The 20,842-nt window shown below is 42.6% G+C and overlaps 1 protein-coding gene across 6 annotated transcripts in view; it reads right to left on the bottom strand.

Annotated features, from left to right (window-relative positions):
* Nucleotides 1-10,704, bottom strand: part of LOC139561919 (CD99 antigen-like protein 2) — a 37,309-nt gene extending 26,605 nt beyond the window's left edge. For 2 of the 6 annotated variants that reach the window (XM_071379345.1, XM_071379347.1), the window contains exons 1-2: nucleotides 10,332-10,704; nucleotides 127-192 (exon numbers count right to left, since the gene is read on the bottom strand). In XM_071379345.1, the coding sequence (XP_071235446.1) occupies nucleotides 127-192; nucleotides 10,332-10,389 (124 nt within the window). In that variant the 5' untranslated portion in view covers nucleotides 10,390-10,704. The remainder of the gene's footprint in view (nucleotides 1-126; nucleotides 193-10,331) is intronic. The other 4 variants (XM_071379349.1, XM_071379350.1, XM_071379348.1 and 1 more) reach the window with 3 other exon arrangements.
* Nucleotides 10,705-20,842: the final 10,138 nt, after the last annotated feature.

The following is a 20,842-nucleotide window of genomic DNA, read 5'->3' as shown; positions in this document are numbered from 1 at the left end:
TGGTAGTGATGTATGATTTCATAGACATAAAGCATGAATACAGACTGTATTGTAGATACTGCAGCAGTAAATCTGAAGCCTATGAATATTGTGTATTTTACAGTCAGACTGTCTTTCTGTACTTACGTGCTATAGAGACATTGTCAGTCAAGGCATCAGACAGGTCAAAGCCATCTGAATTCTGGGATAGAGCTGAAGAGAGGGAGGGAAAGAAGAAGAAGACAGGGAATGAGGCAGGGGGAGGAGAGAAACAGGAAGGAGAGAAACAGGGAGGAAAAAACAGGGAGGAGAAAACAAGGAGGAGAAAACAGGGAGGAGAGAAACAGGGAGGAGAGAAACAGGGAGGAGAGAAACAGGAAGGAGTTGAGGGTTTTTACACAATGCAGTGCAGAGAAAAGGAGAGGAACTTTGCTCTAGTCAGTCCACATTTCTCTTACCTACATCCGAGATTATGCAGCTGTATCTACTTCCATACCACATTCTATCTGGAATAAACACACTAATGGTGCATCAGTTTATCGAAGAGCTGTGCAGTAACGTTATGCACAGCTCTTCGATTTTCAGTGCCGTCAACCAGACCTGGGTTCAAATACTATTTGAAATCATGTCAAATGCTGTAGCCGAGCTTGCCTGACACAATGGAACCATCTGGCAACAGGTCTGCTGCCAATCTACCCTTCTTCATTCCTTTCCATGATCAAAGTTCCAGTGTAGTGACGAATGCAGTGGTTTCTGTCATATCTACATGGCAACAAAGACTCCTTGCATTCCTCAAACACATGGAACAGAAGAGCTATTGTGTCCATACAGCAACACACACCTCTCTTTTTCAAGTTTCTCCTCACAATTAGTGATAATTAGAGATGTAAAGACCTATAAAGGGGTATTTTTCCCTCAAATGAAATAATTCAGCCTCATCATTAGCTAGATAAAACCTGCATAATCTCATTATCATTATGTAGTTAAAACCTGCATACTCTCATTACCATTATGTAGATAAAACCTGCATACTCTCATTATCATTATATAGTTAAAACATGCATACTCTCATTATCATTATGTAGATAAAGCCTGCATAATCTCATTATCATTATGTAGTTAAAACCTGCCTACTCTCATTATCATTATGTAGATAAAGCCTGCATAATCTCATTATCATTATGTAGTTAAAGCCTGCCTACTCTCATTATCATTATGTAGATAAAGCCTGCCTACTCTCATTATGTAGATAAAACATTCATACTCTCATTATCATTATGTAGATAAAGCCTGCATACTCTCATTATCATTATGTAGATAAAGCCTGCATACTCTCATTATCATTATGTAGATAAAACATTCATACTCTCAATATCATTATGTAGATACAACCTGCCTACTCTCATTATCATTATGTAGATAAAACCTGCATAATCTCATTATCATTAGTTAGATAAAGCCTGCATAATCTCATTATCATTAGTTAGATAAAGCCTGCATACTCTCATTATCATTAGTTAGATAAAGCCTGCATAATCTCATTATCATTAGTTAGATAAAGCCTGCATAATTTCATTATCATTAGTTAGATAAAGCCTGCATAATCTCATTATCATTAGTTAAATAAAGCCTGCATAATCTCATTATCATTAGTTAGATAAAGCCTGCATAATCTCATTATCATTAGTTAGATAAAGCCTGCATAATCGCATTATCATTAGTTAGATAAAACCTGCATACTCTCATTATCATTAGGTAGATAAAACCTGCATAGTCTCATTATCATTAGGTAGATAAAACATGCATACTCTCATTATCATTATGAAGATAAAACCTGCCTACTCTCATTATCATTATGTAGATAAAACATTCATACTCTTTTTAACATTAGGTAGATAAAACCTGTGTAGCCTCATTACCTACACACTGATCTAAGGCCAGTTTAGCACCCCCCTCCCCCGATAAAACAAATGAATGACCTGTTTAGGATTAGAGGAGCAGCTTTTGATCATCATCATCATTATGTATCAGAACCCCATCTAAATAGTCAGAACAATGACACGTATCAGGACCCCCATCTAAATAGTCAGAACAATGACATGTATCAGACCCCCCATCTAAATAGTCAGAACAATGACATGTACCAGACCCCCCATCTAAATAGTCAGAACAATGACATGTATCAGGACCCCCATCTAAATAGTCAGAACAATGACATGTATCAGGACCCCCATCTAAATAGTCAGAACAATGACATGTATCAGACCCCCCATCTAAATAGTCAGAACAATGACATGGACCAGACCCCCATCTAAATAGTCAGAACAATGACATGTATCAGACCCCCCATCTAAATAGTCAGAACAATGACATGGACCAGACCCCCATCTAAATAGTCAGAACAATGACATGGACCAGACCCCCATCTAAATAGTCAGAACAATGACATGTATCAGGACCCCCCATCTAAATAGTCAGAACAATGACATGTATCAGGACCCCCCATCTAAATAGTCAGAACAATGACATGTATCAGACCCCCCATCTAAATAGTCAGAACAACGACATGGACCAGACCCCCATCTAAATAGTCAGAACAACGACATGTACCAGACCCCCATCTAAATAGTCAGAACAATGACATGTATCAGACCCCCCATCTAAATAGTCAGAACAATGACATGTATCAGACCCCCATCTAAATAGTCAGAACAACGACATGTATCAGACCCCCATCTAAATAGTCAGAACAACGACATGGACCAGACCCCCATCTAAATAGTCAGAACAATGACATGGACCAGACCCCCATCTAAATAGTCAGAACAATGACATGTATCAGGACCCCCCCATCTAAATAGTCAGAACAATGACATGTATCAGGACCCCCCATCTAAATAGTCAGAACAATGACATGTATCAGGACCCCCCATCTAAATAGTCAGAACAATGACATGGACCAGACCCCCATCTAAATAGTCAGAACAATGACATGGACCAGACCCCCATCTAAATAGTCAGAACAATGACATGTATCAGGACCCCCCATCTAAATAGTCAGAACAATGACATGTATCAGGACCCCCCATCTAAATAGTCAGAACAATGACATGTATCAGGACCCCCCATCTAAATAGTCAGAACAATGACATGTATCAGGACCCCCCATCTAAATAGTCAGAACAATGACATGTATCAGGACCCCCCATCTAAATAGTCAGAACAATGACATGTATCAGGACCCCCCATCTAAATAGTCAGAACAATGACATGTATCAGACCCCCATCTAAATAGTCAGAACAATGACATGGACCAGACCCCCATCTAAATAGTCAGAACAACGACATGTACCAGACCCCCATCTAAATAGTCAGAACAATGACATGTATCAGACCCCCCATCTAAATAGTCAGAACAATGACATGGACCAGACCCCCCATCTAAATAGTCAGAACAACGACATGGACCAGACCCCCCATCTAAATAGTCAGAACAACGACATGTACCAGACCCCCATCTAAATAGTCAGAACAATGACATGGACCAGACCCCCATCTAAATAGTGAGAACAATGACATGGACCAGACCCCCATCTAAATAGTGAGAACAATGACATGTACCAGACCCCCATCTAAATAGTCAGAACAATGACATGTACCAGACCCCCATCTAAATAGTCAGAACAATGACATGTACCAGACCCCCATCTAAATAGTCAGAACAATGACATGGACCAGACCCCCCATCTAAATAGTCAGAACAATGACATGGACCAGACCCCCATCTAAATAGTGAGAACAATGACATGTACCAGACCCCCCATCTAAATAGTCAGAACAATGACATGGACCAGACCCCCATCTAAATAGTCAGAACAATGACATGTACCAGACCTCCCATCTAAATAGTCAGAACAATGACATGGACCAGACCCCCATCTAAATAGTCAGAACAATGACATGTATCAGGACCCCCCATCTAAATAGTCAGAACAATGACATGTACCAGAACCCCATCTAAATAGTCAGAACAATGACATGTACCAGACCCCCATCTAAATAGTCAGAACAATGACATGTATCAGGACCCCCCATCTAAATAGTCAGAACAATGACATGTATCAGGACCCCCCATCTAAATAGTCAGAACAATGACATGTATCAGGACCCCCCATCTAAATAGTCAGAACAATGACATGGACCAGACCCCCATCTAAATAGACAGAACAATGACATGGACCAGACCCCCAGAACAATGACATGGACCAGACCCCCATCTAAATAGTCAGAACAATGACATGGACCAGACCCCCAGAACAATGACATGTATCAGACCCCCCATCTAAATAGTCAGAACAATGACATGTATCAGACCCCCCATCTAAATAGTCAGAACAATGACATGTATCAGACCCCCATCTAAATAGACAGAACAATGACATATATCAGACCCCCCATCTAAATAGTCAGAACAATGACACGGACCAGACCCCCATCTAAATAGTCAGAACAATGACATGTATCAGACCCCCATCTAAATAGACAGAACAATGACATGTATCAGACCCCCATCTAAATAGACAGAACAATGACATGTATCAGACCCCCATCTAAATAGTCAGAACAATGACATGGACCAGACCCCCCATCTAAATAGTCAGAACAATGACATGTATCAGACCCCCCATCTAAATAGTCAGAACAATGACATGTATCAGACCCCCATCTAAATAGTCAGAACAATGACATGTATCAGACCCCCATCTAAATAGTCAGAACAATGACATGTATCAGACCCCCCATCTAAATAGTCAGAACAATGACATGTATCAGACCCCCATCTAAATAGTCAGAACAATGACATGTATCAGACCCCCATCTAAATAGTCAGAACAATGACATGTATCAGACCCCCATCTAAATAGTCAGAACAATGACATGTATCAGGACCCCCATCTAAATAGTCAGAACAATGACATGTATCAGGACCCCCATCTAAATAGTCAGAACAATGACATGTATCAGGACCCCCATCTAAATAGTCAGAACAATGACATGTATCAGGACCCCCATCTAAATAGTCAGAACAACGACATGTACCAGACCCCCATCTAAATAGTCAGAACAATGACATGTATCAGGACCCCCATCTAAATAGTCAGAACAATGACATGTATCAGACCCCCATCTAAATAGTCAGAACAATGACATGTATCAGACCCCCATCTAAATAGTCAGAACAATGACATGTATCAGGACCCCCCATCTAAATAGTCAGAACAATGACATGTATCAGGACCCCCCATCTAAATAGTCAGAACAATGACATGTATCAGGACCCCCCATCTAAATAGTCAGAACAATGACATGTATCAGGACCCCCCATCTAAATAGTCAGAACAATGACATGTATCAGGACCCCCATCTAAATAGTCAGAACAATGACATGTATCAGGACCCCCCATCTAAATAGTCAGAACAATGACATGTATCAGGACCCCCCATCTAAATAGTCAGAACAATGACGTACCATTTCAGGACCCCCATCGAAATAGTCAGAACAATCTGTACAGTCTAAAGGCAGCATCCTGTCCGCATCTAAATAGTCAGAACAATGCCACGTAGTCAGAGACCCGCATCCAAATAGTCAGAACAATGACATGTATCAGACGCCCATCTGAATAGTCAGAACGATGACATGTATCAGGATCCTGTGTCTAAATAGTCAGCGCCACGAGTCAGAGTAGCAGCATCCTGTGTCTAAATAGTTAGCGCCACGACATGTATCAGAGACCCAGCATCCAAATAGTCAGTACAATGACATGTATCAGGACGCCCCATCTGGATAGTCAGAACGATGACATGTATCAGGATCCTGTGTCTAAATAGTTAGAACAATGCCACGGGTCAGAGAGCAGCATCCAAATAGTCAGTACAATGACATGTATCAGCGACCACGAGTCTAGAGAGTCAGCATCCTGTGTCTAATGTATCAGGACCCGCCATCTGAATAGTCAGAGCAATGACATGCATCGGGACTGTGTCTAAATAGTCAGCGCCACGACATGTATCAGAGAGCAGCATCCAAATAGTCAGTACAATGACATGTATCAGACGCCCATCTGAATAGTCAGAGCAATGACATGTATCAGGATCCTGTGTCTAAATAGTTAGCGCCACGAGTCAGAGTAGCAGCATCCTGTGTCTAAATAGTTAGCGCCACGAGTCAGAGTAGCAGCATCCTGTGTCTACATAGTTAGAACAATGCCACGGGTCAGAGAGCAGCATCCAAATAGTCAGTACAATGACATGTATCAGCGACCACGGGTCTAGAGAGTCAGAACAATGACCTGTGTCTATGATTAGCCGCCTAAGTGGTCAGAGCAATGACATGCATCGGGACTGTGTCTAACTAGTTAGAACATGCCAAGGGTCAGAGAGCAGCATCCAATAGTCAGTACAATGACATGTATCAGACGCCCATCTAGGTAGTCAGAGCAATGACATGCATCCTGATGTCTCATCTGTATAGTCAGCACAATGACATGTGTCAGAGAGCAGCCATCCTAGATAGTCAGTACAATGATTAGCGCTTCACGAGTGAAATTCACCGCAGTCTAAGGCAGCATCCTGTGTCTAATGTTAGCGCCACGAGTCAGAGAGCAGCATCCTGTGTCTACTGTTAGCGCCACGAGTCAGAGAGCAGCATCCTGTGTCTAATGTTAGCGCCACGGGTCAGAGAGCAGCATCCTGTGTCTAATGTTAGCGCCACGGGTCAGAGAGCAGCATCCTGTGTCTATGTTAGCGCCACGGGTCAGAGAGCAGCATCCTACGCCTGTCTGAGAAAGGAGCTATCCCAACACACACACACACACACACACACACACACACACACCACACACACACACACACACACACACACACTGAACGGTCAACATCGGCAAAGGGGAAGTAGGCACTGATAAGTCTGTTGTGGTGACCGTAATACCGCCACACCGGCGGTATTACATAGACTACATTTTCTTCCTATCATTCTTCTTTAGACCTGTCTAAAATAAATTATGGATTTATTGGGATGGTGTAGGCTATATTACATGGATTTATGTCTGCATCAGTGGCTTGTAGGCTGTGTGTGGAAGCCAGGAGATGGTAAATGTGTTCATGTTAATTAACGGTCAAATAACATGAGACTGACAGTTATTTGCTTGACAATCACCAGCTGATGAAATGTCATGACCACCACAGCCCTAGTTACAGCTCCTTCTAACACACACACACTCTCTCTGGCGCAGCCTGTCCCCATGCACCCAGCCTGCCCCCATGCACCCAGCCTGTCCCCATGCACCCAGCCTGTCCCCATGCACCCAGCCTGCCCCCATGCACCCAGCCTGTCCCCATGCACCCAGCCTGCCCCCATGCACCCAGCCTGTCCCCATGCACCCAGCCTGCCCCCATGCACCCAGCCTGTCCCCATGCACCCAGCCTGCCCCCATGCACCCAGCCTGTCCCCATGCACCCAGCCTGTCCCCATGCACCCAGCCTGTCCCCATGCACCCAGCCTGTCCCCATGCACCGAGCCTGCCCCCATGCACCCAGCCTGCCCCCATGCACCCAGCCTGCCCCCATGCACCCACGTTGGTATCTTCGCTATATAGAATATTGGGGAAACAGCCCTTTGTCTCTCTGTCACATGATGGCCCCAGAATCAACCATGTGACTTCCGATCACCAGTGAGTGAGGTTTTCCTTTTCCACATGTATAGATCTTACTTTTAACTCATTACTTTCTACACCAAAGGAGTAAATTAGCTAGATATAATTCATCATGTCAATATTGAATTCCCAATATGAACAGTCATCTCTATAGAGACTGCATAGACGGTTCCTGCATGGATCCTCAGCTGCTGTGTATCAAAGTGAATAAATAATCGAATTCCTCTGTTCAATGACTGGGGACTGATCTCATTACACTTCATTAAGGGTGTGGCAGGGTGTAATATAACCCAAAAGCTTGCACACTGCACACACACACCCCTCATCCCCTTTCCCAAAGAAAAGACTGCAGCTGAGGCTTCACCCCTCTTCTTCCCTCCCTCACCCCCCTTCCTTTACCATCCCTCTCTCCCCTCCTTTTCTGCCCTCTCCCCTCCTTACCCCCCCCTCCTTTTCTGCCCTCTACCCCCCTTTCCTCCTTTTTCTCCCTCTTTCCCCCTCCCCCTTATTTCCTCTCTCTCTACACCCCCCTTTCCTCCCCCTGCCCCTCCCTCCCCCTTCCTTTCCCTTTCTCCCCCATCTCTCCCCCTCCTTTCCACCCTCTCACCCCCTCCTTCCCTCCCCCTCCTTTTCATCCCTCTCCCCTTCCTATTCCTCCCTCCCCCTCCGTTCATCGACCTCTCCCCCTCATTTTCCTCCCCATCCCCCTTTTCATCCCTCTCCCCCTTCTTTTCACCCCTCTCCCCCTGCTTTCCTCCCCTCCTTTTCCTCCCTCCCTCCTTTTCTCTACAAATTTCTCCTCCCTCTCCCCCCCTTTCCTCCCTCTCTTCCCATCACTCTCTCCCCCCTTTTCCATCCTTCTCCCTTCCTTTTCTTCCCACACCCCCTCATTTCCTCCCCCCATTTTCATCCCTCTCTCTCTCTCCTCCCTCTCCCCATCCTTTCCTCCCTCATATCCTCCCCTTCATTTTCATCCCTCCCTCTCCCTTCCTCCGTTTCCACCCCCGCCCCGCCCCTCCATCCCCCTCACCCCTTCCTTTTTCCTCCCTCTACCCCTCATTTCCCATCCCTATCTTCCCCTTCTTTCCTCCCTCTCCCCCCCTCCTTTTTATCCTCCCTCCCCATCCTTTCCTCCCTCACCCCTTCCTTTCCTCCCCCTCCTTTTCATCCCTCTCCTTTCCTCCCTCTCTCCCTCCTTCATCCCTCTCTCCCCCTCCTTTTCTCCTCTCTCCCCCTCCTTCATCCCCCCCTCCTTTTCCATCCCTATCTTCCCCTCCCTCTCCCCCCTCCTTTCATCCCTCTCTCCCCTCCTTTTCATCCTCCCTCTCTCCCTCCTTTCCTCCATCCCCTCATCTCAAAATCCAAACGCCTCCAGCTAAAATTTGCCAAATATGCACTAATCTATGAGGGGTGTCAGGGCCGACAGACTGAACTTTAAACATGCTTTCAGGTCATTGAAGCAGTAATAATGTGAACAAAACAGAACAACAGAATAGGCACTCGACATGTCTTCATTGTCTTACAATGACACGCTCAGTGTGTGTGTGGGTGTGAAGGGAGGAAACGGGCACCCTGGAGGTTTGAACCTGCGCCTGCCATGATAGAGAGAACGAAAGAGTGATCCTTTGAAGATAAATAAATAAAGACTCTCGACTCACTGAACCAGACCTCATAATCTCACCATTCAGTCAGTCACAACCATACTCTCTTATGCGTATAGTCTAAGTGATCCACAACTAATTAAAACCATAGGCTGTAAATTATTCGGAGATAATTAGCATCAGTAGTCTATCTTATTTGCATATCTCTTTCTTTAATTCATGTTTATCATTTGTGATAAACAAAGATTACTTTACCAGCTTAAATACATTTATATAATCCCAAAATAACACCTAGCCTATATCAATCATTATTATAATATCTGTCTCTGCTATAGGATGCATGTCTGCTACCATGATGTCCTAATAGTCTGGTCCTGTGTGGCTCAGTTGGTAGCGCACTTGCGACGCCAGGGTTGTGGATCCGATTCCCATGGGGGACTACTATGAACGAAAGTATGAAAATGTATGCACTCACTACTGTAAAATCGCTCGTCTGCTAAAATATACAAATAATATACCTGCACTGATATGTGACTAGACTGCATAGACATTAGCATCTCAGAGAACGTTTTTTTGTCCCACCCTTCTATATATAAAGTTTCGTCTGGTATCATTAGAATTCACATCAGTAGGCCAAATGTGTGATAGAAAGAGATCCATTTAAATTGTGGAATCAAACATGTGGTACATCAGTTCGCAGCCAGACTAGCTGGTCAATATGACTAGGTTCAAACGTGACACATGTAGGCTAGGCTACTTATTGGTATGACTGGGTTAGGTAGTTAAGCTAAAACATATGTATTACCGCGACGTGTTATTATGTAGACGTAATAAGTATCCATTGAAATCGATGCAGCGGCTTGATGCCGCAAGTGTACCGTTATTCGGTGTAGAATAAAGGAATACCGCTAAAACACACACAATAGAACGAGGAAACAAAAAACTGATGAACTCGGCAATGGCGTGAACAGCAACAAAGAAGAAAGAGACAGAGAGGCTTTTGAATTGAATTGAGAGAGGGGTTGGGCAAAACGCTTACCTTTCACAGTTAGCAGCGAAACCACTAGAAAGAGCGACCACGCCGAACATTTCTTCATGTTTGAGATTTGTTGTTCCGGCGTTGTATCGAGACTGGTTCTGAAGCGAGTGATAAAATAACGTTACACTGTAACGATAAATCGATGTATCTTCTTATCTCGCTGCCTGCTTGCTACAATGTAGCGAATTGTTGGGCGTTGAGCGGCTTGACAGCCTATTTTGATCCTAAAAAATCTTTGTTTGGCGGCGCCTGTGCGACAGTGGTGAACAGTTGGCTGCAACTGAACGGAAAGTCTGCAGTGAGAATGAGAGTAGTGCCGCTGTGCGCATGTGGAGAGACGAGAGAGCGGTCGGTAGGCGAAGCAGGTACAGCGAGAATCACATTACAGTGGCGGTGTAGGGCGGTTCCTCTCCGTTTTTACAGAGGCAGACAACAGACAGACATACAGACAGAGAGAGAGAGACACAGTGGTGATTTAGTGAGGGTGTGAAGGCTAATAGACAATGCATGATGTTGAACTTTCATTAGCCTACAGCTATTACACAGACAGACAGGCAGACAGAATGGTGATGATTTAAATACAGTTATATCCCCTTCCAAAATCTCTATGATGAATAATACGGTCTTACCATATTGGCCTCTAGGCTTTAAAGGGTGTGTAATACAATGCATGATGTACAAGTTCAATGTACATTTTAGTCATTTAGCTGACACTCATATCAAGAGCAATTAGGGCCAAGTGCCTTGCTCATGGGCACATAGACAGATGTGTGTAGCGAGGCTACCTGCCACCCCATTACAATTACCCTACAGGTACAGACTACAGCTGCTTAGCCAGAGGCGTCGGGTGATGAGGAGGGTATAACCTCAGAGGCCTCTAAGACTGTTGTTCACATGAGGTCGTAATGCATGCATAATGACATAATGACCTTCAGTTGGCTATTGTAGCTTATTCGGGCAAGAGGTAGCCATATTAGACCAACATTGCAATCAGAATGAAATACAGTTGAAGTCAGAAGTTTACATACACCTTAGCCAAATACATTTAAACTCAGTTTTTCACAATTCCTGACATTTAATCCTAGTAAAAATGCCCTGTCTTAGGTCAGTTAGGATCACCACTTTATTTTAAGAATGTGAAATGTCAGAATAATAGTAGAGAGAATTATTCATTTCAGCTTTTATTTCTTTCGTCACATTCACAGTGGGTCAGAAGTTTACATACACTCAATTAGTATTTGGTAGCATTGCCTTTAAATTGTTTAACTTGGGTCAAACGTTTCGGGTAGCGTTCCAAAAGCTTCCCACAATAAGGGGTGAATTTTGGCCCATTCCTCCTGACAGAGCTGGTGTAACTGAGTCAGGTTTGCAGGCTTCCTTGCTCGCACAAGCTTTTTCAGTGCTGCCCACACATTTTCTATAGGATTGAGGTCAGGGCTCCAATACCTTGACTTTGTTGTCCTTAAGCCATTTTGCCACAACTTTGGAAGTATGCTTGGGGTCATTGTCCATTTGGAAGACCCATTTGCGACCAAGCTTTATCTTCCTGACTGATGTCTTGAGATGTTGCTTCAATATATCCACATAATTTTCCTCCCTCATGATGCCATCTATTTTGTGAAGTGCACCAGTCCCTTCTGCAGAAAAACACCCCCACAACATGATGCTGCCACCCCCATGCTTCACGGTTGGGATGGTGTTCTTCGGCTTGCAAGCATCGCCCTTTCTCCTCCAAACACAACGATGGTCATTATGGCCAAACAGTTCTATTTTTGTTTAATCAGACCAGAGGACATTTCTCCAGAAAGTACGATCTATGTCCCCATGTGCAGTTTCAAACCGTAGTCTGGCTTTTTTATGGCGGTTTTGGAGCAGTGGCTTCTTCCTTGCTGAGCCGCCTTTCAGGTTATGTCGATATAGGACTCGATTTACTGTGGATATAGATACTTTTGTACCTGTTTCCTCCAGCATCTTCACAGGGTCCTTTGCTGTTGTTCTGGGATTGATTTGCACTTTTCGCACCAAAGTACGTTCATCTCTAGGAGACAGAACACGTCTCCTTCCTGAGCGGTATGACGGCTGCGTGGTCCCATGGTGTTTATACTTGCGTACTATTGTTTGTACAGATGAACGTGATACCTTCAGGCGTTTGGAAATTGCTCCCAAGGATGAACCAGACTTGTGGAAGTCTACAATTTTTTTTCTGAGGTCTTGGCTGATTTCTTTTGATTTTCCCATGATGTCAAGCAAAGTGGCACTGAGTTTGAAGGTAGGCCTTGAAATACCTCCAATTGACTCAAATGGTGTTAATTAGCCTATCAGAAGCTTCTAAAGCCATGACATCGTTTTCTGGAATTTTCCAAGCTGTTTAAAGGCACAGTCAACTTAGTGTATGTAAACTTCTGACCCACTGGAATTGTGATACAGTGAATTATAAGTGAAATAATCTGTCTGTAAACAATTGTTGGAAAAATGACTTGTGTCGTGCAGAAAGTAGATGTCCTAACCGACTTGCCAAAACTATAGTTTGTTAACAAGAAATTTGTGGAGTGTTTGTAAAACGAGTTTTAATGACTCCAACCTAAGTGTATGTAAACTTCCGACTTCAACTGTAGATGTGCTAAAATAGAATAGAATACAATACCATACAATAGAATGGGTTCAAATGAACTGTTGAAAGAAAGGGAGAGTAAGAAGGTAGGCTTCTGACTCACTGTCTGGTTGCATTTTCTCCTTTTCCTGAATGGTCTATTGATAGATCAGTCCTGACAGATATCTGTCTAGCCTTGTCTCACAGCTTGATCATATGCCTTAGTCTCCTGTAGAATGGAATAAATATAGGCTACTTTATAAATTTCCCAGGGGGAATTAGTTTGATATAGGCTACCATGTATTTGTCGCATATAAAATCACATAATTAAATCATAACATTGTTACCTCCAAACATGATTAAATCCCCAGACTAAAATCACAACAAAGTCTCTGATGATTGATTCTGCTTGATCCCTCACATTGATTTGACTAATTGACTAAATTCATTGATTGATAAATTAAATTGATTGATAAATTCCTTCTATCATTTAATCATTCATTACTATCTCTTCTAGCATAAAGGTTTCAAACTCACTTCATCAGACATGTGACCATAATTATTTCTCCTGATACAGTATACAGTACCAGTCAAAAGTTTGGACACATCTACTCATTCAAGGGTTTTTCTTTATCTTTACTATTTTCCACATTGTACAATAATAGTGAAGACATTAAAACTATGAAATAACACATATGGAATCATGTAGTAACCAAAACAGTGTTAAAAAAATCGAAATATATTTTAAAATTGAGATTCTTCAAAGTAGCCACCCTTTACCTTGATGACAGCTTTGCACACTCTTGGCATTCTCTCAACCAGCTTCCCCTGGAATGCTTTTCCAATAGTCTTGAAGGATTTCACACATATGCTGAGCACTTGTTAGCTGCTTTTCCTTCACTCTGCGGTCCAACTCATCCCAAACCATCTCAATTGGTTTGAGTATGGGTGATTGTGGAGGCCAGGTCATCTGATGTAGATACCTAGGTGCCTGGTTGGACTGTAAACTCTCCTTCCATACTCACATTAAGCATCTCCAATCCAAAATTAAATCTAGAATCGGCTTCCTATTTCGCAACAAAGCATCCTTCACTCATGCTGCCAACATACCCTCGTAAAACTGACTATCCTACCAATCCTTGACTTCGGCGATGTCATTTACAAAATAGCCTCCAACACTCTACTCAGCAAATTGGATGCAGTCTACCGTTTTGTCACCAAAGCCCCATATCCTACCCACCACTGCGACCTGTATGCTCTCGTTGGCTGGCCCTCGCTTCATATTCGTCGCCAAACCCACTGGCTCCAGGTCATCTATAAGACTTTGCTAGGTAAAGCCCCGCCTTATCTCAGCTCACTAGTCACCATAGCAACACCCGTAGCACGCGCTCCAGCAGTTCTATTTCACTGGTCATCCCCAAAGCCAATTCCTCCTTTGGCCGCCTTTCCTTCCAGTTCTCTGCTGCCAATGACTGGAACGAATCGCAAAAATCACTGAAGCTGAAGACTCATATCTCCCTCACTAAATATAAGCACCAGCTGTCAGAGCAGCTCACAGATCACTGCATCTGTACATAGCCCATCTGTAAATAGCCCATCCAACCACCTCATCCCCATACTGTTTTTTTTTTGTTGCTACTTTGCACCCCAGTATCTCTACTTGCACATTAATCTTCTGCACATCTATCACTCCAGTGTTTAATTGCTAAATTGTAATTATTTTGCCACTATGGCCTATTAATTGCCTTACCTCCCTTATCTTACCGCATTTCCACACACTGTAGATATACTTTTTTTCATATTGTGTTATTGACTGTATGTTTGTTTATTCCATGTGTAACTCTGTGTTGTTGTTTGTGTTGCACTGCTTTGCTTTCTCTTGGCCAGGTCGCAGTTGTAAATGAGAACTTGTTCTCAACTGGCCTACCTGGTTAAATAAAGGTGAAATAAAACATTTTAAAAAAATAAACTCTCCTTCTTGGTCAAATAGCCCTTATACAGCCTGGAGGTGTGTTTGGTCATTGTCCTGTTTAAAAACAAATGATAGTCCCACTAAGCGCAAACCAGATGGGATGGCGTATAGCTGCAGAATGCTGTGGTAGCCATGCTGGTTAAAAGTGCCTTGAATTGTAAATAAATCACTGACAGTTTCACCAGCAAAACACCCCCACACCTCCTCCTCGCTTCACGGTGGGAACCACACATGTGGAAATCATCCTTTCACCTACTGTGCATCTCACAAAGAAACGGTGGTTGGAACCAAAAATCACAAATTTGGACTCATCAGACCAAAGAACAGATTTCCACCAGTCTAATGTCCATTGCTCGTGTTTCTTGGCCCAAGCAAGTCTCTTCTTATTATTGGTGTCCTTTAGTAGTGGTTTCTTTGCAGAAATTCGACCATGAAGGTCTGATTCACGCAGTCTCCTTTGAACAGTTGATGTTGAGATGTGTCTGTTACTTAAACTCTGTGAAGCATTTATTTGGGGTGCAATTTCTGAGGCTGGTAACTCTAATGAACTTATCCTCTGCAGCAGAGGGAACTCTGGGTCTTCCATTTCTGTGGCGGTCCTCATGAGAGCCAGTTTCATCATAGCGCTTGATGGTTTTTGTGACTGCACTTGAAGTAACTGACCTTCATGTCTTAAAATAATGATGGACTGTCCTTTCTCTTTGCTTATTTGAGTTGTTCTTGCCATAATATCGACAAAGTATTTTACCAAATCTTCTGTATACAACCCCTACCTTGTCACAACACAACTGATTGGTTCAAACACGCTAAGAAGGAAAGAAAGTCAACAAATTAACTTTTAACATGGCAAACCTGTTAATTGAAATGCATTCCCGAATAACTACCTCATGAAGCTGGTTGAGAGAATGCCAAGCGTGTGCAAAGCTGTCATCAAGGCAAAGGGTGGCTATTATGGAGAATCTCAAATATAAAATATATTTTGATTTTTGTGGTTACGGCATGATTCCATATGTGTTATTTCATATTTCATAGTTTTGATGTTTTCACTATTATTCTATAATGTAGAAAATAGTAAAAATAAAGAAAAAACCTTGAATGAGTAGGTGTGTCCAAACTTGTGACTGGTACTGTAAGTATTCAGACCCTTTACTATGAGACTCGAAATTGAGCTCAGGTGCATCCTGTTTCCATTGATCATCCTTGAGATGTTTCTACAACATGGAGTCCACCTGTGGTAAATTCTATTGAGTGGACATGATTTGGAAAGGCACACGCCTGTCTATTTAAGGTCCCACAGTTGACAGTGCATGTCAGAGCAAAAAAACAAGTAATGAGGTCGAAGAAATTGTCCTTAGAGCTCCAAGACGGGATTGTGTCGAGGCACAGATCTGGGGAAGGGTACCAAAAATGTCCGCAGCATTGAAGGTGCAAGAACACAGTGGCCTCCATCATTCTTAAATGGAAGAAGTTTGGAACCACCAAGACTCTTCCTAGAGCTGGCCGCCTGGCCAAACTGAGCAATTGTGGGAGAAGGGCCTTGTTCAGAGAGATGACCAAGAACCTGATGGTCACTCTGACAGAGCTCTAGAGTTCCTCTGTGGAGATGGGAGAACCTTCCAGAAGGACAACCATCACCAATCAGGCCTTTATGGTAGTGTGGCCAGACAGAAGCTACTCCTCAGTAAAAGGCACATGACAGCCCACTTTGAGTGTGTCAAAAGGCACCTAAAGACTCTCAGACCATGAGAAACAAGATTCTCTGGTCTGATGAAACCAAGATTGAACTCTTTGGCCTGAATGCCAAGCGTCACGTCTGGAGGAAACCTGGCACCCTCCCTACGGTGAAGCATGGTGGTGGCAGCATCATGCTGTGGGGATGTTTTTTCAGCTGCACTTTTTTGGTTACTACATGATTCCATATGTGTTATTTCATAGTTTTGATGTCTTCACTATTATTCTACTACATTTTGGAAAATAGTACAAATAAAGAAAAACCCTGGAATGAGTAGGTGTTTCCAAACTTTTGACTGGTACTGTATATTGGCAACATTTTAATTACCTTTCTATTAACTCCAATGCAATGATTTGGCACAAAATAACAAATGTATCTTATCAATTACCTACTACCTATTTGTATTTATGTATTTATTTATTCTTCATTAGCATTAACAGGACCAATGAAAATGGAAGTAACATGGTGCCTTTAAAACAAGTAGAAAGAGTCTAGGCGTATTCAGGTGAGGTGTAAAAACCCAGGAGGCTACACCCCAACAGGCCTCTATACTGAGGATGTTCAGCAGAGGCCTCTATACTGAGGATGTTCAGCACAGGCCTCTATACTGAGGATGTTCAGCACAGGCCTCTATACTGAGGATGTTCAGCACAGACCTCTATACTGAGGATGTTCAGCACAGGCCTCTATACTGAGGATGTTCAGCACAGGCCTCTATACTGAGGATGTTCAGCACAGGCCTCTATACTGAGGATGTTCAGCACAGGCCTCTATACTGAGGATGTTCAGCACAGGCCTCTATACTGAGAATGTTCAGCACAGGCCTCTATACTGAGGATGTTCAGCACAGGCCTCTATACTGAGGATGTTCAGCACGGGCCTCTATACTGAGGATGTTCAGCACAGACCTCTATACTGAGGATGTTCAGCACGGGCCTCTATACTGAGGATGTTCAGCACGGGCCTCTATACTGAGGATGTTAAGCACAGGCCTCTATACTGAGGATGTTCAGCACGGGCCTCTATACTGAGGATGTTCAGCACAGGCCTCTATACTGAGGATGTTCAGCACAGACCTCTATACTGAGGATGTTCAGCACAGGCCTCTATACTGAGGATGTTCAGCACAGGCCTCTATACTGAGGATGTTCAGCACAGGCCTCTATACTGAGGATGTTCAGCACAGGCCTCTATAATGAGGATGTTCAGCACAGGCCTCTATACTGAGGATGTTCAGCACAGGCCTCTATACTGAGGATGTTCAGCACGGGCCTCTATACTGAGGATGTTCAGCACAGGCCTCTATACTGAGGATGTTCAGCACTAACAATGTGGTTAGTATATACCCAGAGCCCTGCTCTGAGAGGCCATGGGCTGGTTCTGCTGCACTATTGGCATAAGGGAACAAGGGAACAATTGGTCAACATCTTGATAATCATGTCAGTCATCTTGCTTTCACTTGCTTTCAGAGAGACAACTCCAGGCCTTGAGGGCTATTGTTCTGCTTGGTTTTCATATCATCCCAGGACTTATTAACGATCAATTAATGTAATTGATTGGTTTGATAGTCTAAACACCGGTTGCCATGTTGAAATCAATCTCTGATTAAATGTCAAGGATAAAAATCCACAAACACTACTGCAGCCTATGAACCCCTCCTTTAAAGGATAGTCCATTCAAAAGAATGACAATCAACATACACTGTTGAGCTTAAGGACTGGATCTGAAATCAACATACACTGTTGAGCTTAAGGACTGGATATGAAATCAACATACATTGTTGAGCTTAAGGTCTGGATATGAAATCAACATACACTGTTGAGCTTAAGGACTGGATATGAAATCAACATACACTGTTGAGCTTAAGGACTGGATATGAAATCAACATACACTGTTGAGCTTAAGGACTGGATCTGAAATCAACATACACTGTTGAGCTTAAGGACTGGATCTGAAATCAACATACACTGTTGAGCTTAAGGACTGGATATGAAATCAACATACACTGTTGAGCTTAAGGACTGGATATGAAATCAACATACATTGTTGAGCTTAAGGTCTGGATATGAAATCAACATACACTGTTGAGCTTAAGGACTGGATATGAAATCAACATACACTGTTGAGCTTAAGGACTGGATATGAAATCAACATACACTGTTGAGCTTAAGGACTGGATCTGAAATCAACATACACTGTTGAGCTTAAGGACTGGATCTGAAATCAACATACACTGTTGAGCTTAAGATCTGGATATGAAATCAACATACACTGTTGAGCTTAAGGTCTGGATCTGAAATCAACATACACTGTTGAGCTTAAGGACTGGATATGAAATCAACATACACTGTTGAGCTTAAGGACTGGATATGAAATCAACATACACTGTTGAGCTTAAGGACTGGATATGAAATCAACATACACTGTTGAGCTTAAGGACTGGATATGAAATCAACATACACTGTTGAGCTTAAGGACTGGATCTGAAATCAACATACACTGTTGAGCTTAAGGACTGGATCTGAAATCAACATACACTGTTGAGCTTAAGGACTGGATATGAAATCAACATACACTGTTGAGCTTAAGGACTGGATCTGAAATCAACATACACTGTTGAGCTTAAGGACTGGATCTGAAATCAACATACACTGTTGAGCTTAAGGACTGGATATGAAATCAACATACACTGTTGAGCTTAAGGACTGGATCTGAAATCAACATACACTGTTGAGCTTAAGGACTGGATCTGAAATCAACATACACTGTTGAGCTTAAGGACTGGATATGAAATCAACATACACTGTTGAGCTTAAGGACTGGATATGAAATCAACATACACTGTTGAGCTTAAGGACTGGATCTGAAATCAACATACACTGTTGAGCTTAAGATCTGGATATGAAATCAACATACACTGTTGAGCTTAAGGTCTGGATCTGAAATCAACATACACTGTTGAGCTTAAGGACTGGATATGAAATCAACATACACTGTTGAGCTTAAGGACTGGATATGAAATCAACATACACTGTTGAGCTTAAGGACTGGATATGAAATCAACATACACTGTTGAGCTTAAGGACTGGATATGAAATCAACATACACTGTTGAGCTTAAGGACTGGATCTGAAATCAACATACACTGTTGAGCTTAAGGACTGGATCTGAAATCAACATACACTGTTGAGCTTAAGGACTGGATCTGAAATCAACATACACTGTTGAGCTTAAGGACTGGATCTGAAATCAACATACACTGTTGAGCTTAAGGACTGGATCTGAAATCAACATACACTGTTGAGCTTAAGGACTGGATATGAAATCAACATACACTGTTGAGCTTAAGGACTGGATATGAAATCAACATACACTGTTGAGCTTAAGGACTGGATATGAAATCAACATACACTGTTGAGCTTAAGATCTGGATATGAAATCAACATACACTGTTGAGCTTAAGGACTGGATCTGAAATCAACATACACTGTTGAGCTTAAGGTCTGGATCTGAAATCAACATACACTGTTGAGCTTAAGGACTGGATCTGAAATCAACATACACTGTTGAGCTTAAGGACTGGATCTGAAATCAACATACACTGTTGAGCTTAAGGTCTGGATCTGAAGGACCCCTCCTTTCAAGGGATAGTTCACTCGAAAGTTCTTCTGACCATTTTCCTCAAAAGAGCACATTCTGTTCTGAAGGTCTGCAAGTTTCAGTCTCAAATGAATGAGAAATATATATAGGCACCATCTAACTCAAGTTTATTAAATGATTACAACATAGCAATTATCCAACAGTGATTATTGAAATAATTTGTAGGCCTACCAACTCTAATACACTATACATTTTCTCACTACATATAAGGTAGAATACAAAACTGTAGTTAAATGAATTATTTTATTAGGAATATCCATCCCTTATAAGTGCAATGACTTGACAGGTGTCCACAGATCTGTATCTGTAGCCTAGTGTCCTATTTTAACCTTTCACCTGAGAAAGAAAGCTGTTTCATAACGTCTAAAAACCCCTCCAATTGAACCTTTATATGTTAGCATACATACCGTACCCATATGTACTACTGCACACACAGCCAACCTTCCTCACCCAATGAATTTCTCTTTATACTACTCTGAAACTTTTCTCAGCGGCTCTTTTTCAAAGGCGTGGGTATGACAAGGCCTCATTGTCGACCAATCACCAACGAGAAACCC

The sequence above is a fragment of the Salvelinus alpinus genome, chromosome 31 (assembly GCF_045679555.1).
Source record: "Salvelinus alpinus chromosome 31, SLU_Salpinus.1, whole genome shotgun sequence".
Lineage (NCBI taxonomy): Eukaryota > Metazoa > Chordata > Actinopteri > Salmoniformes > Salmonidae > Salvelinus > Salvelinus alpinus.
This window is presented reverse-complemented; position numbering and strand designations above follow the sequence as displayed.